Source organism: Aquarana catesbeiana, linkage group LG13 (genome assembly GCF_042186555.1).
Source record: "Aquarana catesbeiana isolate 2022-GZ linkage group LG13, ASM4218655v1, whole genome shotgun sequence".
NCBI lineage: Eukaryota > Metazoa > Chordata > Amphibia > Anura > Ranidae > Aquarana > Aquarana catesbeiana.
Genome location: NC_133336.1, coordinates 52,901,404 through 52,917,926, shown reverse-complemented (window position 1 = coordinate 52,917,926; position 16,523 = coordinate 52,901,404). Strand labels below are relative to the sequence as shown.

At 40.7% G+C, this 16,523-nt stretch overlaps 1 protein-coding gene across 1 annotated transcript in view; it reads right to left on the bottom strand.

Annotated features, from left to right (window-relative positions):
• The window catches only part of XRCC3 (X-ray repair cross complementing 3), a 28,285-nt gene that overhangs the window by 2,367 nt on the left and 9,395 nt on the right, over positions 1–16,523 (bottom strand). Inside the window, exons 2-6 of the mRNA XM_073609867.1 lie at positions 16,187–16,257; positions 12,070–12,207; positions 8,840–9,052; positions 5,327–5,481; positions 357–569 (exon numbers count right to left, since the gene is read on the bottom strand). Coding sequence (XP_073465968.1) covers positions 357–569; positions 5,327–5,481; positions 8,840–9,052; positions 12,070–12,207; positions 16,187–16,257 — 790 coding nt within the window. The remainder of the gene's footprint in view (positions 1–356; positions 570–5,326; positions 5,482–8,839; positions 9,053–12,069; positions 12,208–16,186; positions 16,258–16,523) is intronic.

Below are 16,523 nucleotides of genomic sequence, written 5' to 3'. Positions count from 1 at the left end.
TGTATTTTTTTTAGCTTTTGAATTCAATAAATGGTGGTGGTGGTAATGCACTAGGTGTCTGTGCCCTCGTGTGTTTTTACTACTTTTGAGGTTATTGACTCACTTAAGACTAGAATACTGGTATCAGAAGTCAATTCTGAATAGATTGTATGTACATGCACTCCAGTGAGAACCACCAGGAGCAGACATTCAGTTCTGGTGGTCACCGTAGGACAGAAGGTGGTTGGGAAGTTTCTCTGGGGTCACTGATTATAAAGGAGGACAAATGATCAAACTCTTGTGCACGTTCCCCAAAATTAAAATACACTTGGCTGGATTTATTTTTTTTAAATGAAATACTGACACATACTGAATACCTGATTAATGCAGAATACAGGAGTTGTGAAGTCTCGGCTTAACTGGTGGAGTTTGGCCCCAATCGTCTGAAGATGTTTTGCTTTCACAACAGCATCCTTTGCAGCAAATTCACAGCGAAACAAAGCAGCAATAGAGTCTATGATGATCAGACGGACCTGACCCCGGAGGAGGAGGATGGGAAGCTTCTTGGTGATGCACTCGGTGAGCATGTCCTGCAAAATAATACATTCACGAGGTCTGTAGTCTTTGGACATGAGCGCAGGTACTCAAGAAGTTGCATAATAGTTGGAGAAAGTGTGCCACTTGTGTACCTGCAAGACTGTTCTCGGTAATAGTTGGAGTCGTTTTCACATGCTTTAACCCCTTCCCGTCACCACCTCCTTTAAGAGGCTCTAAATGCTAGGAGGCAGAGGTGGGCATCCCGCTGTGATTGGCTGTCACATGATCTGAAAGCTCCTGATCGCAAGTAGGCATCGGGAGTTTTCTGGTACTCACCGGTATCTGTGCTGGGAGGGCGCATCTCAGCACAGAGGTGTTTACATTTGAAATGCATACATGCAGATATACACCCCCCCCCCCCCCCGGTAACCCATCTGCCCCTGGGGCTTTATTATTGGTCAAGCTATCTGAAGCAGTTTGAAGTTCTTCCAATGTCAAAGGTTGATCCAACATCTCCCTTTCATCTACTGATAATTCTGTTAATTTAATTAGGGCTGAAACAACTAATCGATTTAAATCGACAACTAATTGATTATGAAATTGATTACTATTTTCATAATCGATTAATCAGCCAGTAACATAATGGGGTTAAAAAAAAACTAAAATGAGCCCTTTATAGTACAAAAAGAGCAAATAATCGCTACTGTAAATATTACTTTCACAGTTCTACAGTAAAAAAATGAACCCCTTACAGTAGTGATTATCTGCTTTTTTTTCTACTATAAAGGGCTAATTTTATTTGTTTATTTATTTTTTAACCCCATTATGTTACTAAACGTCTTAGATATCTATGTGTTTTTTTGTGCTTTTTACAGAAAAATGCACTACAGTTCGTTTACATGATTTCCTATGGGACACGTTCACATCCATGCTTTTTTCCAGCTGCTGCATATTTGGAAAGGGACTTTTTTTTTTTTTTTTTTTTAACGCAAAACGGTGCTTTTTTGGTTCAATATACTTCAATGGAGAAGCTGCAGAAAAGCATGTAATGTATTTTTGCAACAATTTGTGTTTTTTAATCTGCCCAACAAATTGGCCCCCAAAAAAATGCAAAAAAGCAAATCGCGGCAAAATCACGTGCGCAAAAATCAAAACGCATAGCAAAAAGCACTGCAGAAACAGATCAAAAGCAAACTGCATAGGTGTGTACCGAGCCTTATGATGGCCACACAGATCAATTTTGAGATGAGAATATTCAGACGAAAAATCTTTGTACATTCGCTGAATGAAAGAATGTTGTTTGAAATTTTCATTTGTTTTTAACATTCTGTTTTTAAAATGAATGTAATTTCTGAACGTAAACCACATACACTGTCTGAAAATTCATTTAACCAAGAAGTTTTCTATTATTTCCAAATTTTCCTGTCACTGTGGTTGAAAATGAACGTCGATTTGACCCCACTAACGATTAGAAAAGCGAACGAACAGTCTTAAAATTACATTATTTTTTTGAAGGAAGACATTATTTTTTAAATAAAAAATTTGATCTCTGAGTCTGATGATATTTACCAGATTCACCCTTTAATAGTATATACAGTATATCTCTTCTGCCTGTTATTCTCAGAGTGGATTAGATATTTTGCTCCCTTACCATATAGTATAGTTGGTTATTTATATTTACCACTGCATAGAGATATGCAAGAATAAATTGCCTTTAAAAAAAAAAAAAAAAACTTTACATATGAACTAAATTATACAGCACACTTTTTTTAAAGGTTATTAACCGATTAATCGAAAAAAAAAAAAAAAAAAAAAAAATCGGCCAACTAATCGATTATGAAAATAATTGTTAGTTGCAGCCCTAAATTTAATAGATTTATAAAAGAGATGCAGTTCATCTTCCTTATAGGATACTTTACTGCTATACAATATACAGTAGTATAAGCCGCGATCGCGTTCCCTGGGGGGGCACGCAGCACAGTGATCGGTGGTGTGGTGTGTCAGTCTGACACACCCAACACCGATCTCAGTAAAGAGCCTCTGACTGAGGCTCTTTACCACATGATCAGCTGTGTCCAATCACGGCTGATCACAGTGTAAACAGGAAGAGAAGTTTATGGGCTTTTCCTCACTCGCATCTGACAGACGCGAGTAGTGGAGAGCTGATTGGCTCTCCTGACAGGGGGGGGTCTGTGCTGATTGTTTATCAGCACAGCCCCCCCGCGGATGCCCAACCAGGAATGCCACCAGGACCATCAGGGATGCCCACAAAGGACGCCCACCAGGTATGCCACCCTGGACCACCAGGGATATGCCATTCAGTGCCCAGGCGGATGCCAATCAGTGCCCATCAGCAATGCCTGCCAGTGCCATCAGTGATGCCTATCAGTGCCACTCATAAGTACCCATCAGTGCCACCTATGGGTGTCCATCAGTGCCACCTATCGGTGCCCGTCAGTGAAGGAGAAAACTTGTTTATTTACAAAATTTTATAACAGAAACAAAGAAAAACTTTTTTTTTTTTCTAAATTTTCTGTCTTTTTTTATTTGTTTAGCAAAAAATAAAAACTTGCATCTGCGCAGGAGTAGGTAAAAGTGGTGTAACTAGGTTTACAACCACTTTAACTACCTCCTGCCCACCATATAGTCAAATGATGGTGGGCGTAATGCATTTTTGTTCTGGAACAGCATCATATGACGTCGCTCCAGTCTAGCGTCGTTTACGGGCGATCTGTGTCCCTGAGGCACGGCGCAACCCCAATCTCGGTAAAAAGCCGATGACGTGGCTCCTGTCCAATCACAGCTGATCACTTGTAAACAAGGAAGTGCCAGTTATTGGCTCGCCTCACACTGACAGAGTGTGAGAAGAGGAGTGCCGATCAGTGGCATTTCCTCGCGGGGTGACCTGTACAGTAATCAGTGCCCTGAATATCAGTGCAGCTCCAACGGTGCCCATCAGTGATGCCAATCAGTGCTGTCTTTCTGTGCCCATAAGTGCGGCATACTAGTGCCGTCTCATCAGTGCCCATAAGTGCTGCCTCATTAGGGCACATCAGTGAAGGAGAAAAATGTATTTATTTACAACATTTTCTGATAGAAACTAAGAAAAACTTTTTTTTTTTCTTCAAAATTTTCGGTCTTTTTTAGTTTGTTTAGCAAAAAATTAAAAGCCCAGTGGTGATTAAATACCACCAAAAGAAAGCTCTATTTGTGTGAAAAAAAAATGATAAAAATTTCATATGGGTACAGTGTTGCATGACGCGCAATTTGTCATTCATAGTGTGACAGCGCTGAAAGATGAAAATTGGCCTGGGCAGGGGATAAAAGTGCCCGGTATTGAATCAGTTATGGATGCCTCAAGTTGCAAGTCTGGGCACTTTCACCCCCTTCCTGCCCAGGCCAATTTTTATCATTTTTTTTCCCACACAAATAGAGCTTTCTTTTGGTGGTATTTAATTGCCACTGGGTTTTTATTTTTTGCCAAACAAACGAAAAAAAAAAGACAAAATTTTGAAAAACAAAACTTTTTTCTTTTCGTTTTGGTTATAAAATTTTGCGAATAAGTAATTTTTCTTCTTCACTGATAGGCGCTGATAAGGTGGCACTGATATGCTGCACTGATGGACACTGGCACTGATAGGGCTGTATCAGTGCCCTAATTATCAGTGTAAATGTCCCCTGTCACAGGATAGCCAGTTATCGGCTTTCCTTTCCTCACATTGACAGTGCTAAGGAAAGGAACTGCCGATAACAGGCATTTGTTTACATGTGATGAGCTGTGATTGGCCCTTTAGCTTGGACTGTGATCAGCTGTGTTAGAAGGACACAGCGATCACAGAGCGTGCCCAATGCACGCAGGGGGCGGGGTTCTGGGATGACGTCAATAGACGCCCTCCCAGAACTGGATGACCGTGCTGTCGCCATTTTTTGATTAAAGTGTATCTAAGCCACAAAAAACATTTTTTATATATTGCAATTTACTAATCCTTGAGTGTGATGGCTTCTTTTTTTTTTTTAATGGTTTTTAGACTTTCCGTCATTTTCGCTTAGTGATCTGACCAGTAACACAATTCCTGTCTTAGGATGGCTCTATGGAGGAGCAACAGAGACACTCTTGGACAGCAGCATTGTTTGAGAAGGTAGTGGTCATAGATTGTTCGAATTTCAATTCACATATGGCTTTCCCTGCTAGATAAAAATCCATCTCTTGATTGGCTTCTCTCAAATGGGAATGTTGGAAAATTCTTGTTTTGATCAGTCCTGCAGCCAACTGGAGGAATGCGGAGGCGTCCCGCTGGAAGAATACAATAGCATAGCAGGGAGGATTCCATCATCCACGTCACTTATGTGGATGGAGGATTCCGTTCCTTTTCTTTTTAATCGGCCAGCTGGCTGATCAGAAAAATGAGAAAAAAAAAATCCAATTTTAGCCAGTTTTAGACAGACTAGAAGATTTAGACAAGCACTTACAACTTTTTCTGTTCCAGCATGAATATGCCCCTGTGAAGAAAAAAAACTTCAGTTTCCTGCATGAAGTCAGTGACCTAAACCCTATTGAATACCTTCGGGATGAATTGGAACATTGATTGGCCAGCTTTAGACAGACTAGTAGATTTAGATGGACTCTTCATAAGTGACTAACAAATAAAGCCTAGCTCCAGCTAAAAAAAGGTTTTACATCAATAAATAAAAACTTGTCATTGTCCTTTACCGCTATGCCAGAACCTGGTGATGTTCAATATAATGGAAAGCCATGGGGTGCCCATATATGCTTCTTGAGACCTACTCGCCCAACATCATTGTAACTTACTATATCAGCCGCATGCTCAATGAAAACGTGATCTCCAAAACGGATTTTGCGAACGACATCTGCTGCAACATCTGTTCTCAGTCTGTGCTGAGACTTTATCAGCTGTAGGAGGCGCTTATTTGGGAAGGCGTCTTCTGTGCAGATGTATACAGCCCCTATATCAAAATATAATTGTCTGAATTAGAAGGAAGGTAAAGTGTATAGTCAGTGGGAGCATATTTTGATAAATTATTGCAGTGTCCACCACAAAGCAATGGCTGGCATTCAACATGCATGCTCTTAGGCCCCTTTCACACTGGGGCGGTTTGCAGGCGCTATTGCGCTAAAAATAGTGCCTGCAAACCGACCTGAAAGTGCAGCTGCTTTGTCTCCAATGGGAAAGCCCTGAGGGCTTTCACATTGGAGCGGTGCGCTGGCAGGACGGTAAAAAAAAGTCCTGCTAGCAGCATCTTTGGAGCGATGTGTATACCGCTCCTCCACCGCTCCTGCCCATTGAAATCAATGGGACACCGCGGCAATACCTCCGGCAAAGCGCCTCTGCAGAGGCGCTTTGCGGTGGTTTTTAACCCTTTCTCGTCCGCTAGCGGGGGTAAAATTGCCCCGCTAGCGGCCGAATACCGATGGTAAAACGCCACTAACAATAGCAGCGTTTTACCGCAGACACCGCCCCCGCCCCAGTGTGAAAGGGGCCTTATATATTTTTGTGATTGTATTAAATGCAAAGATAGTTTTTCCCAAAAGATGCAGAGTAGATTAGCTACTTCATTGATTACCAGCTTAACCAACTGTCAAGATAAAGTATCTGCTACACAAGGGTTGCATTATTTTCAATTAGTCAACTGACCCTGAAGAGGTCTGTACACACGATCAGAAAATCATACGAAAAATACCGCTTTCGAAGCGATCGTAAGATAATCTGATCGTTTTGAGAGCCAATCACGAAAGGTTGAAAAGGATGGACTGGTGTCTTTATTCAACCTTACTAACTTTGTAACTATGAAAGTTCATCCGATATTATCCGATGGGACAAGCACAAAAAATGTTCTCGCATGATACCAGATCATACAATTCTTGTTTAACCACTTCAGCCCCGGAATAATTTAACCCCTTCCTGGCCAGAGCACTTTTTGCTATACAGCACTGCGTCGCTTTAACTGACAATTGCGCGGTCGTGCGACGTTGCACCCAAACAAAATTGACGTCCTTTTTTCCCACAAATAGAGCTTTCTTTTGGTGGTATTTGATCACCTCCGCGGTTTTTATTTTTTGCACTATAAACAAAGAGCGACAATTTTGAAAAAAAAAAGCATGAGTTTTTACTATAATAAATATCCCCCAAATATATATTTAAAAAACACATTTCTTTCTCAGTTTAGGCCGATATGTATTTTCTACATATTTTTGGTATTAAAAAAAAAATAAAAAATCGCAATATTGACTGATTTGAGCAAAAGTTATAGCGTCTACAAAATAGGGGATAGATTTATGGCATTTTTATTAACATTTTTTTATTTTTTATTAGTAATGGCGGCGATCTGCAATTTTTATTGTGACTGCAATTTGACAATATTTTGGGACCATTGTCATTTATACAGCGATCAGTGCTATATAAATACACTGATTACTGTGTAAATGACACTATGTGTCCTAGGGAGTGATTCGAACTGTGGGTGGGAGGGGCTACCACTGACATGATAGCGATCACTGATCCCGATGACAGGGAGCAGTGGATCTCTGTCATGTCACTGGGCAGAACAGGGAAATGCCTTGTTTACGTGACACGATCGTGGGACACCGGCAGACATCGGGTCCCGCGGGCACGGTCACGGAGTACGCGGCGGCGCGCCCCCACAATGCCGCGTCTTAAAGGGGACGTACAGGTACGTCCAATTGCGCAGCTGTGCCATTATGCCGACGTATATCGTCGTGCACTGGTCAGTTAATCAGTACAGTTGCCGTTCAAAATTTTTGTTTAAGTTTTCTTTGACCACTGGTGTGCACGTTTTTTAATTATGGCATCACTATATGTTAATTATCCCTAAAGAAGCCAATTAGTGGAAAAATGTAGGGATTGTGGTGCACATTTAATTAGAAATGATTGCTCTGACTCATATTCAGAAATAAGGGAAAGAGAATAGGGATAGTAAGGGTCCCCCAAGATTTCCTCACCTCCATAAAAGTTCAGGAATGCAATGAGCAAGGATGAGTTGAAGAATTGAAAGAAGTAAAGAAAAAACAGACCGACAAAGACAGAATTTTTGGTTCCCTTAAGACTTTTTTCCCCTTTCACCTTGCGGATATCAAATGGGAACATAAATAAGCAGAGACATGAATGAGAAAACGATTAAAGGAGTATTAAAGTCACTTTCATTACATTAGGTATCATCAATAAAGAGTATTCACTAAGCCTCGGTTCACACCAGAAGCGGCACGACTTGCAGGTCGCCTCACCGAGGCGACCTGCACACGACTGCCGGGGCGACTTGCAAAACGACTTCTGTATAGAAGTCTATGCAAGTCGCCCCAAGTCGCCCCCAAAGTCGTACAGGAACCTTTTTCTAAGATTAGAACGGTTCCATTCTACTGAACGGGACGCTACTTAGGTCGCCTGACAAGTCGTCCCAGTGTGAACCGAGGCTAACTCTAAACACTGTATCAGTATTGTTGAAATGTTTTTTGTTACTTTGAAAATGTGCATATGCTTAGTCAATCCTTGTAACAGTTTTTTGGCTCTACATAACAGCCAGCAGGGGGAGAGATACATCAACTCGCGGCGCAACGCTGGAGGGATATCCTTTGACAAGTAAGTGTATCATGTGCTCATAGGCATGCGCACAGGGTGTGCCGGGTGTGCCTGAGCACACCCTAATCACCCCATGTGCATTAGCATTATCCAGGGGTGGCACCAGGTGGGTAGTTGGGGTGCCGTTGGCAAGTGTAAATGCCCCCATTATATTAAAGGCTAGGTTCAACTGTAGGAACACATTACACCTATACTTAGGATATAAGGTAATAGGCTCCCAATCAACTGTCTCCCACCATCAGAGCCTCCTCCCTGTGACAGCAGGTGGCGTTCATGTGTGTTTAAGCTTTGGGGTGCACACCCTAATGCAATAGGCTGCGCACACCTATGCATGTGCTGTTATGCATACTAGCACATTATAGCATAAACCTCCCGGGGACTGTAAAGAATATTTTTTTAAACTAATAAAAGTTAGGTTTTACAGGTTGAGTTTTTTCATTTCATAAAATTTAAAGACAGGGTGCTCAATTCCAGTGCAATGCAAAACTGGTATAGATGACAAACATCGGTGAAATACATATACCTCATATTTTATTAAATTTTCTTTTACCCAATTTTATTAATCACTAAAATACACTTTCACCGCAAGATCTCAGCTATATACAGTGTAATAAAACATACAGATTACAACGTCACCACTTTCGATAAATTCTGAACTTTCCAATGAATGTATTTCTTGTTTTTTACATAACCATATATTTGAGGCGTACCTGCTCCAAGACCACCATAGGTCTCTGGGTACTGAACAGTAAGGCACAGCTGCAGGGCTATCTGAGTCTTTCCTGCGGAGCTCTCTCCTGCCAGCTCTGTAATGCCCACCAGGGGGAGCCCTCCTCTCAGCAGATTATTTAGAACTCCACATCCCAGGCTCAGCTTTTGGTGCTGTGCGGGGAACCGGGACTTTTCTGTGTAGAGCTGCAAAGCTGAAATCCATCAAAATGATCAGAAAAATGTATGTTCCTTTAAAGTCAAACATGTAAAAGCATACAGACAAATATCAACAGGTTGGGGGGGGGGGGGGGGGGTCGGGTTCGGGGTATTCGAGTTGCATCGCAGCTAGCTTCACTAGAATAGTGGTATACACTAGCAGTTTAACCACTTGAGCTCCGGAAGGTTATACCTCCTTCATGACCAGGCCATTTTTTGCTATTCAGCACTGTGCTACTGGCAATTGCATGGTCATGCAACATTGTATTCAAATGAAATTTATATCATTTTTTTTCAAACAAATAGAGCTTTCTTTTGATGGTATTTAATCATCACTGGGTTTTATTTTTTATTTTTTGCTATATAAACAAAAAAGTTTAAAACATTTGGAAAAAAAAACAGATTTGTCTTAGTTTCTACTGTCAAATTTTGCAAACAAATAATCTTTCTTCATAAATGTAGGCCAAAATGCTACATTTCTTTGGTAAAAAAAACCCAAAACGGTGTATATTATTTAGTCTCTGTGAAAGTTATAGAGTTTACAAACTATGGTATTTCTATTTAAAAAATGGATGAATCCGGATGTACTGATGGCCTATGTCATTTCTTGAGGCCCTAAAATGCCAGGACAGTAGAAATACCCCCAAAATGACCCCTTTTTGGAAAGTACACAGTCCAAGGTATTTAGGTAATGGCATAGTGAGTTTTTTGAAGTAGTAATTTTTTGTACATTTTTTTTGAAAATTGAGAAATTAAATAAAATGTGTCCCCCCCCCCCCCAAAAATTGTATTTTTTGCATACTATCACCGGTGCAGTACAGCGTCATTATATGACTGGTGTGGCAGCGATTAGGGATACTGACTAGTATGTAAAAGAATAACATTTAAATAAACTTGTGCTCTATTTTTTTACAATTTTTTATTTTTTTGGTTTACATACTGTCATCACAGTAGTTCAGTGTCACCATAGTGGCCATTGGCCACAGCTATCAGATGGTACAGGGTGCTGTGACTGGCCCAGGTACCATGTGATCACTGTTGACCAATCACAGATCACACACAGTACATTCATAACTTTTGTTTACTACGTGACATGTGATCATATATATACCAATCTATTGGTGTCAACACTATATATATATATATAGCAAAAAAGTTTGCTTACACTCCTCTAAAATAGTTTCTACGGGGCATATCAATGCGTATGATGTGGATATAGGGGTGTGTAGTTAGAATCACTGTCAGGTTCTTATTGCTGTCTGTGCCCCATTAGGGAGTCTTGTCACAGGAATTGAAGTGAGGGTAAATTCAGAAATTTGGGATGCCATCAGAACAGAAATAGAGGGGGGAATTTTCCAATGGGTACACTTGTTCCTGGGACAACTGTCTAAAACCAGCCATAGATGGATGGAAGCTCGGGTGGTCCCTGCAAAACCGGCTGAGATTCAATCCATCTATGGGTAGGCTGATTGTACCAAATTCGATCCATTGATCAACTTGAGTAGAACCAGCCCGTCAGATTTTTAGCATGTGATTACTGCCCGCTACTATAGTCAGCTATCTGACAGAAATATTTTTGGCAATGACTATGTGGTTTCGCTGCAACCGTCAGCAGCATGAGAATATATTTTGGGTTGTTCTTTCGTGGTAGGGTTTGGCAGTTGAAAATAATATACAGATACATTTTAAAAAAAAATCTTTTGTACTGGTTTTGGGCCGTTTTACCTTGATAATAAAAAAAATAAATAAAAATCAGGCGATATATGTTACCATTTACCACCAAAAGAAAGTCCAATTTGTCCTGAAAAAAGACCAAGGTATAATCCACCTGGATACACAAAGTGGTTGCGGTGAGATGTACGGCTTTACTAACACATGTCAAAGTTGCAAAATTGTGTTTAGGCATTAAAGTGGTTGTAAACACTCAAATATACCCAGTGAAGTGAATAACCTAAGGTGATACACAGAGATGAAACAAATCCTGCTACATACGTTTTACTTGTTTATCTGCAACCCTCTCTTCTCTACATCCGTGCAGAATTGCAATAAAATCCTTCTTCATCTGTCAGTATCACAGTGGAGGGGGCGGAGAGCTGCAGTTAGATCGCTTGTACAATATATTATGAGCCGATTGGAGGAAAGGGACACCCCTTCTTCACACACAGCACAGGAACGAAAGAACATGCAGAGTTGTGTTTTGAATAGACAAGCTGTATGCTGAGCTCTCCTTCACCGTCACAAATGTATCTCATGTGTCGGGAACGAAGCACTAGAGAGAAACAACACTTATGCCCCGTACACACGGTCGGATTTTCCAACGGAAAATGTGTGATAGGACCTTGTTGTCCGAAATTCCGACTGTGTGTAGGCTCCATCACACATTTTCCATCGGATTTTCTGACACACAAAGTCTGAGAGCAGGCTATAAAATTTTCCGACAACAAAATCCGTTGTCGGAATTTCCGATCGTGTGTACACAAATCCGAAGCACAAAGTGCCACGCATGCTCAGAATAAATAAAGAGATGAAAGCTATTGGCTACTGCCCCGTTTATAGTCCCGACATACGTGTTTTACGTCACCGCATTCAGAATGATCGGATTTTCCGACAACTTTGTGTAACCGTGTGTATGCAAGACAAGTTTGAGCCAACATCCGTCTGAAAAAATCCTAGGATTTTGTTGTCGGAATGTCCGATCAATGTCCGACCGTGTGTACGGGGCATTAGAGCTTTGGAGATAGACAAGTAAACACTACAGATATATGTGCTTTGTTCAGATTTCATGACTGAGGTTTACAACCACTTTAAGATTCGTTTTAGGGGTTAAATGACTTTGACTGAAAAGTTTAGCCTTTGTAATGTGCTGCAAACCTTTCATTTCCCAGATAGCTGTCCAGGATGATGTAGACTACCATCTGAAAACATTGTGCAGAGCTTTATGAAGGCTCATTTGGATATTAACGTTGAATTTTTTCCAGTATACATTTAAATAAATAGCTTCAGATGACATTACCTGTAAGTGCTGAATGTTTCTGGAGAGCTGCACTAGCTGCTTTCTGTAAGTCATAGATGTCAGTAATGGAGAGCTGAGTCACTTGCTGCAAATCCCCAATAGAGAAAATAAGAAGGTCTTTGGCAGACTTGATGTTTGCTGAAAATAAGACACAACGTGTTATCAGTGGCCAGTATCTCTCAATCACACTTAGGCTGGCCATACATAAGCAATTTTTTTTTTCCTTCAACCACGGTTTGCAGGAAAGAAAATCACTTGTTTCCCGACAGGTTGGTTGTACTGAAGTTGATTGATAGATCGACTTTAGTACAACCAGTCTGCCCATAGATGGATCAAGATTCGACCAGTTCCTGCTGAACCGGCTGAATTTCGTTCCGTTTGTGGCCAGTGTTCTATCAAAAAGTACATCCCGTCAGATAATGCCTCCGACAATCTGCGCATGCGCAGTATGCATCGTCACTCCAGCTGATATGTGGAGCAGCTGGCATGAAGTCAACACTGCGCATGCGAAGATAGTCTGAGCCATTAACCGACGATCTGCAAATGGAGAATGTAATCGTGCAACACACACCGAAATCCGCCTGTCACGAGATCAATTCTCCCGCATGAGCCGAGAGGCAGGCAGAATCTGACGATTAAAATCATAAAAAGTTTACTGAGGATTTGTAATTTGACCTTGAGTGTTATAGCAGCTTTTTAGGTTAGGATATTTGTTTGCGCCGATTGATCACTATTTATTTTAGAATCTGACGATTACACTTTCCTTTTGCAGATCGTTGGATAATGCCTATGCATATGCGCAGTGCTGACATCATGCCAGCTGATCAACATATCAGCTGGAGTGCCGTTACATTCTGCACATGCGCAGATTGTCAGAGGTATTATCCGACGGGGATGCACTATTCAGCAGAACCCTGGCCTTAGTGCTTGTATCTGTGGGCTTTTGTTTATGTTAAGTGGGATTGCTATTCCCACACAGGTCTATGTGAATGCAAAAACGGACATGAAGCATGTCCAAGGCAGGTCATGAGGAGGACAACTATAAGTCAAATACACCTGCCAATGAATTTTAAACGATCTCAGAAGTGTCTCAAACTGATGTCATTAAAACAAGCACAAAGGCCGTCAAACACAGTTGCTTACAATAAGGGCCTGTTCACGCCACTTGCGGTACAGGAAACACTTTGTGGTGTGAACCGGCCCTGACAGAAGGCAGGAATGACTCTATGGAGCAGGAAGGTGCATCGAAAGAACAAGAGATGTTTGTTATACAAGCAACAAATCAGATAAAAAAAAACGAGAAAAAAAGAAGAAGAGAGCACCAGATTGGATCCTACAGAAAATAGTAATCATAAACTGGTCCAATCCCGCACTTGCTTTAACACATTATTATTATTATTATTATTATAATACAGGATTTATATAGTGCTAACAGTTTACGCACCGCTTTACAATATAAAAAGGAGACAATACAGTTATAATACAATAAAATACATGAGGATTAAGAGGGCCCTGCTCAGAAGAGCTTACAATCTAATAGGGTGGGGCAGGTGGTTACAAAAGGTTGTAACTGTGGGGAATGAGCTGATGGAAGTGGTAGGAGATTAGTTGGAGACGTGATAGGCTTCCCTGAAGAGATGAGTTTTTAGGGATCGCCTGAAGGTAGCAAGAGTAGGGGATAGCCGGACAGGTGGAGGTATCGAGTTCCAGAGGATGGGAGGGGCTCTGGAGAAATCCTGGAGACGAGCATGAGAGGAGGAGATGAGAGAGCTTGAGAGTAGGAGGTCTTGAGAAGAGCGGAGGGGATGATTTGGGTGATATTTGGAGACAAGATTGGTGATGTAGCTCGGGGCAGAGTTGTGAATGGCTTTGTATGTTGTGGTTAGTATTCTGAATTTAATTTGCTAGGTGATTGGGAGCCAGTGTAGGGATTGTAGGCCTTTTATAACTAACCCTGGAGAAGGATAGTAAGTGCTTCCAAGCACTCAAGGCATTTACTTGTCTTGTAGGGAAAAGTTGTGCAACCTTACTGGATCAGAAAGATGATGGGGGGCATACACCACTTCTGTCTGACTGGTCATATACATGTGGTTCATGGGTCACACTTCTTCCTACCTTCATTCTTGAAGAACCATCTACCTGACTATGGCCAGACCAGCACATCCGCCTCTCTTTATGTTGTTTTACAAGGCTGGAACTCTTAAGGACCTATTTTTACATATCACTATTATTGGGCACTGTGGAGTTCAGCACTTTAGGAGCACAGCCCCATTGATGTCTAATGAATGCTACTGCACAGGTGCTACAATTATGGAGAGGTTGAGTATACATCTAATTGGTGAAGCGGGGTGGGGGTTCTAGCTACTTCGATACCGGGCCAATTCTGGCATTCCTCTCCTACATGAGAAAAAAGATATTCATAATCAGGACATTTAGTGAATTCAAAATGGAGGGATTTGCCCCTTCCATTATTTGGTAGAGTAAATTTTATTCAAAATGATTTTTTTTACTGAAATTTATATACGCTCTCTCTAATACTCCTGTATATATCACAAAGAAAACATTCCAATATATTAACTCCTTGTTAAACTTTTTTCTTTGGGGTTCCAATGTGACTAGAGTTTCATTGGATATCTTGCAGCTACTGATTGATAGCGGAGAACTGGCACTACCAGATCTTCGTCTTGCATCGTCTTGCATCCTAGCTGGTATATAGTCAATGGTGGATGTTCCCCCAATTGAATAATGCGGTGGTGGTAGAGGCTGCGGTTGTCACCTCTTATGAAGCCCTGCTGAACTTTTTTTAAAGAGGGGAGGGCAAGGCAACACTTAAATCAGCTAAATGTGTTTTGTGAACCTGCCTAAAGCACATAGCTGATTGACCCCTCCACTTATCTCCCAATTGTCCACTCTGGTTCAACCCATGTCTGAGTGAATTATTTCACTTGGAGGACGGCTATAAGTGGTCTAAGTTTGGGATCAAATATCTTCATCATTATATGATACGGGTAACTTTAAAACTTTTGCACAGTTACAGAGGGAGTTGGGGTGCGCAGCTCTTGGAATCTCAATTATACCAGGCTAAAACATGCGGCACAAAGTCAGTTTGGGAGTGAACCAATTGCATTAGATAACACGAACTTAGAAAAAATGGTAACCACTCAGATCTATTTACAACCAACATAAAGAGGTGCACATGGGCATCTCCTCTAAACCGACACAGTATCACTGCTTTCAGAGGAAGGCCAGCTAAAGATATAATCCACCTTTTGCTAAAATGTAATAAATACATTATTAAACTAAAAAATATGCATTTTCTAAATTTTTGTATTGGAGCCCGAAAAGTATTGCAACCACGATCAGTGGACCACTGGTGCAATGTACATGCTTTTGCATTATTTACATCCCAGGTCAGTACTGGGGGGGGGTGGGGAGGTACAGTCAAATATCTTCACCTTTTTAAGACCGCTGTGCAAATACGGTGTGACAGAAAGTATTGCAACGACCGCTATTTTATTCTCTAGGGTGTTCGAAAAAAAAAATGTATAATGTTTGGGGGTTCTAAGTAATTTTCTAGCAAAAAAAAAAAATGTTTTTAAACAACACATCTAAAAAAAGAGGCTCGGTCTTTAAGTGGTTAACGATTGGACTATTTACATAGAACTTTAATATTTTTTTCAATATATATTTTTAATTTTTTTATGTTTTTTGTCCCAATTAATAGAATATTTTTCTTTTGGTACTACACCATTTATAAATTTATATTTATATTTTTGTATGGCATGATTTGTTTTATATTTATGGTTTTATAATATTTAGGCATGTTATAAATTGAGCACACAGCTTTGTGATATTGACAAGGTAGCGCCCTTTTTTCCCCACTTATTCTCTTTCTCTTGTATCAGGTCTGCTGTCGTTTCTAATAATAAATATTCACTCAATTTTATTTGCGGCCCTTTGGTGAAGTCAGGAAGCACACTTGGGACCCCCCATATCAAGAAAGCTGACCACCAACAATGTGATAATGGGTCGCCACTATATGAATAAATTAAATATAGAGCTTTGCTGTAACCAGAAGCATGATCCAAGAAATCTGCATCTCAGTGAGACATCTTACCCTTGATAACAGCCGAGATTATATGAGGATGCACATCCAGCTGAGTCCAGTCCATGTCCTCATGAGAATTTCTGAAAGAAAACATTATTTGTTAAAAACATGACAGTGTCCGCACAGAGTGGTTTTCTATCATCGTCACCATAAGATTCAGTTCCAGGATTCGTCAATGACGAGTTCAGGAAAGGAGATATAGAGAAAACACGCACTGGACCCTAGTCCAGTGTTAAAAAAACAGGAAAAAAAAGAAGAAAGCATCTGAAATGCACCCAGAAATGCATCAAAAATGCTCTGGAAGGTGCCAAAAACGGGTTAAAAAACACATATGCAGAAACGCATT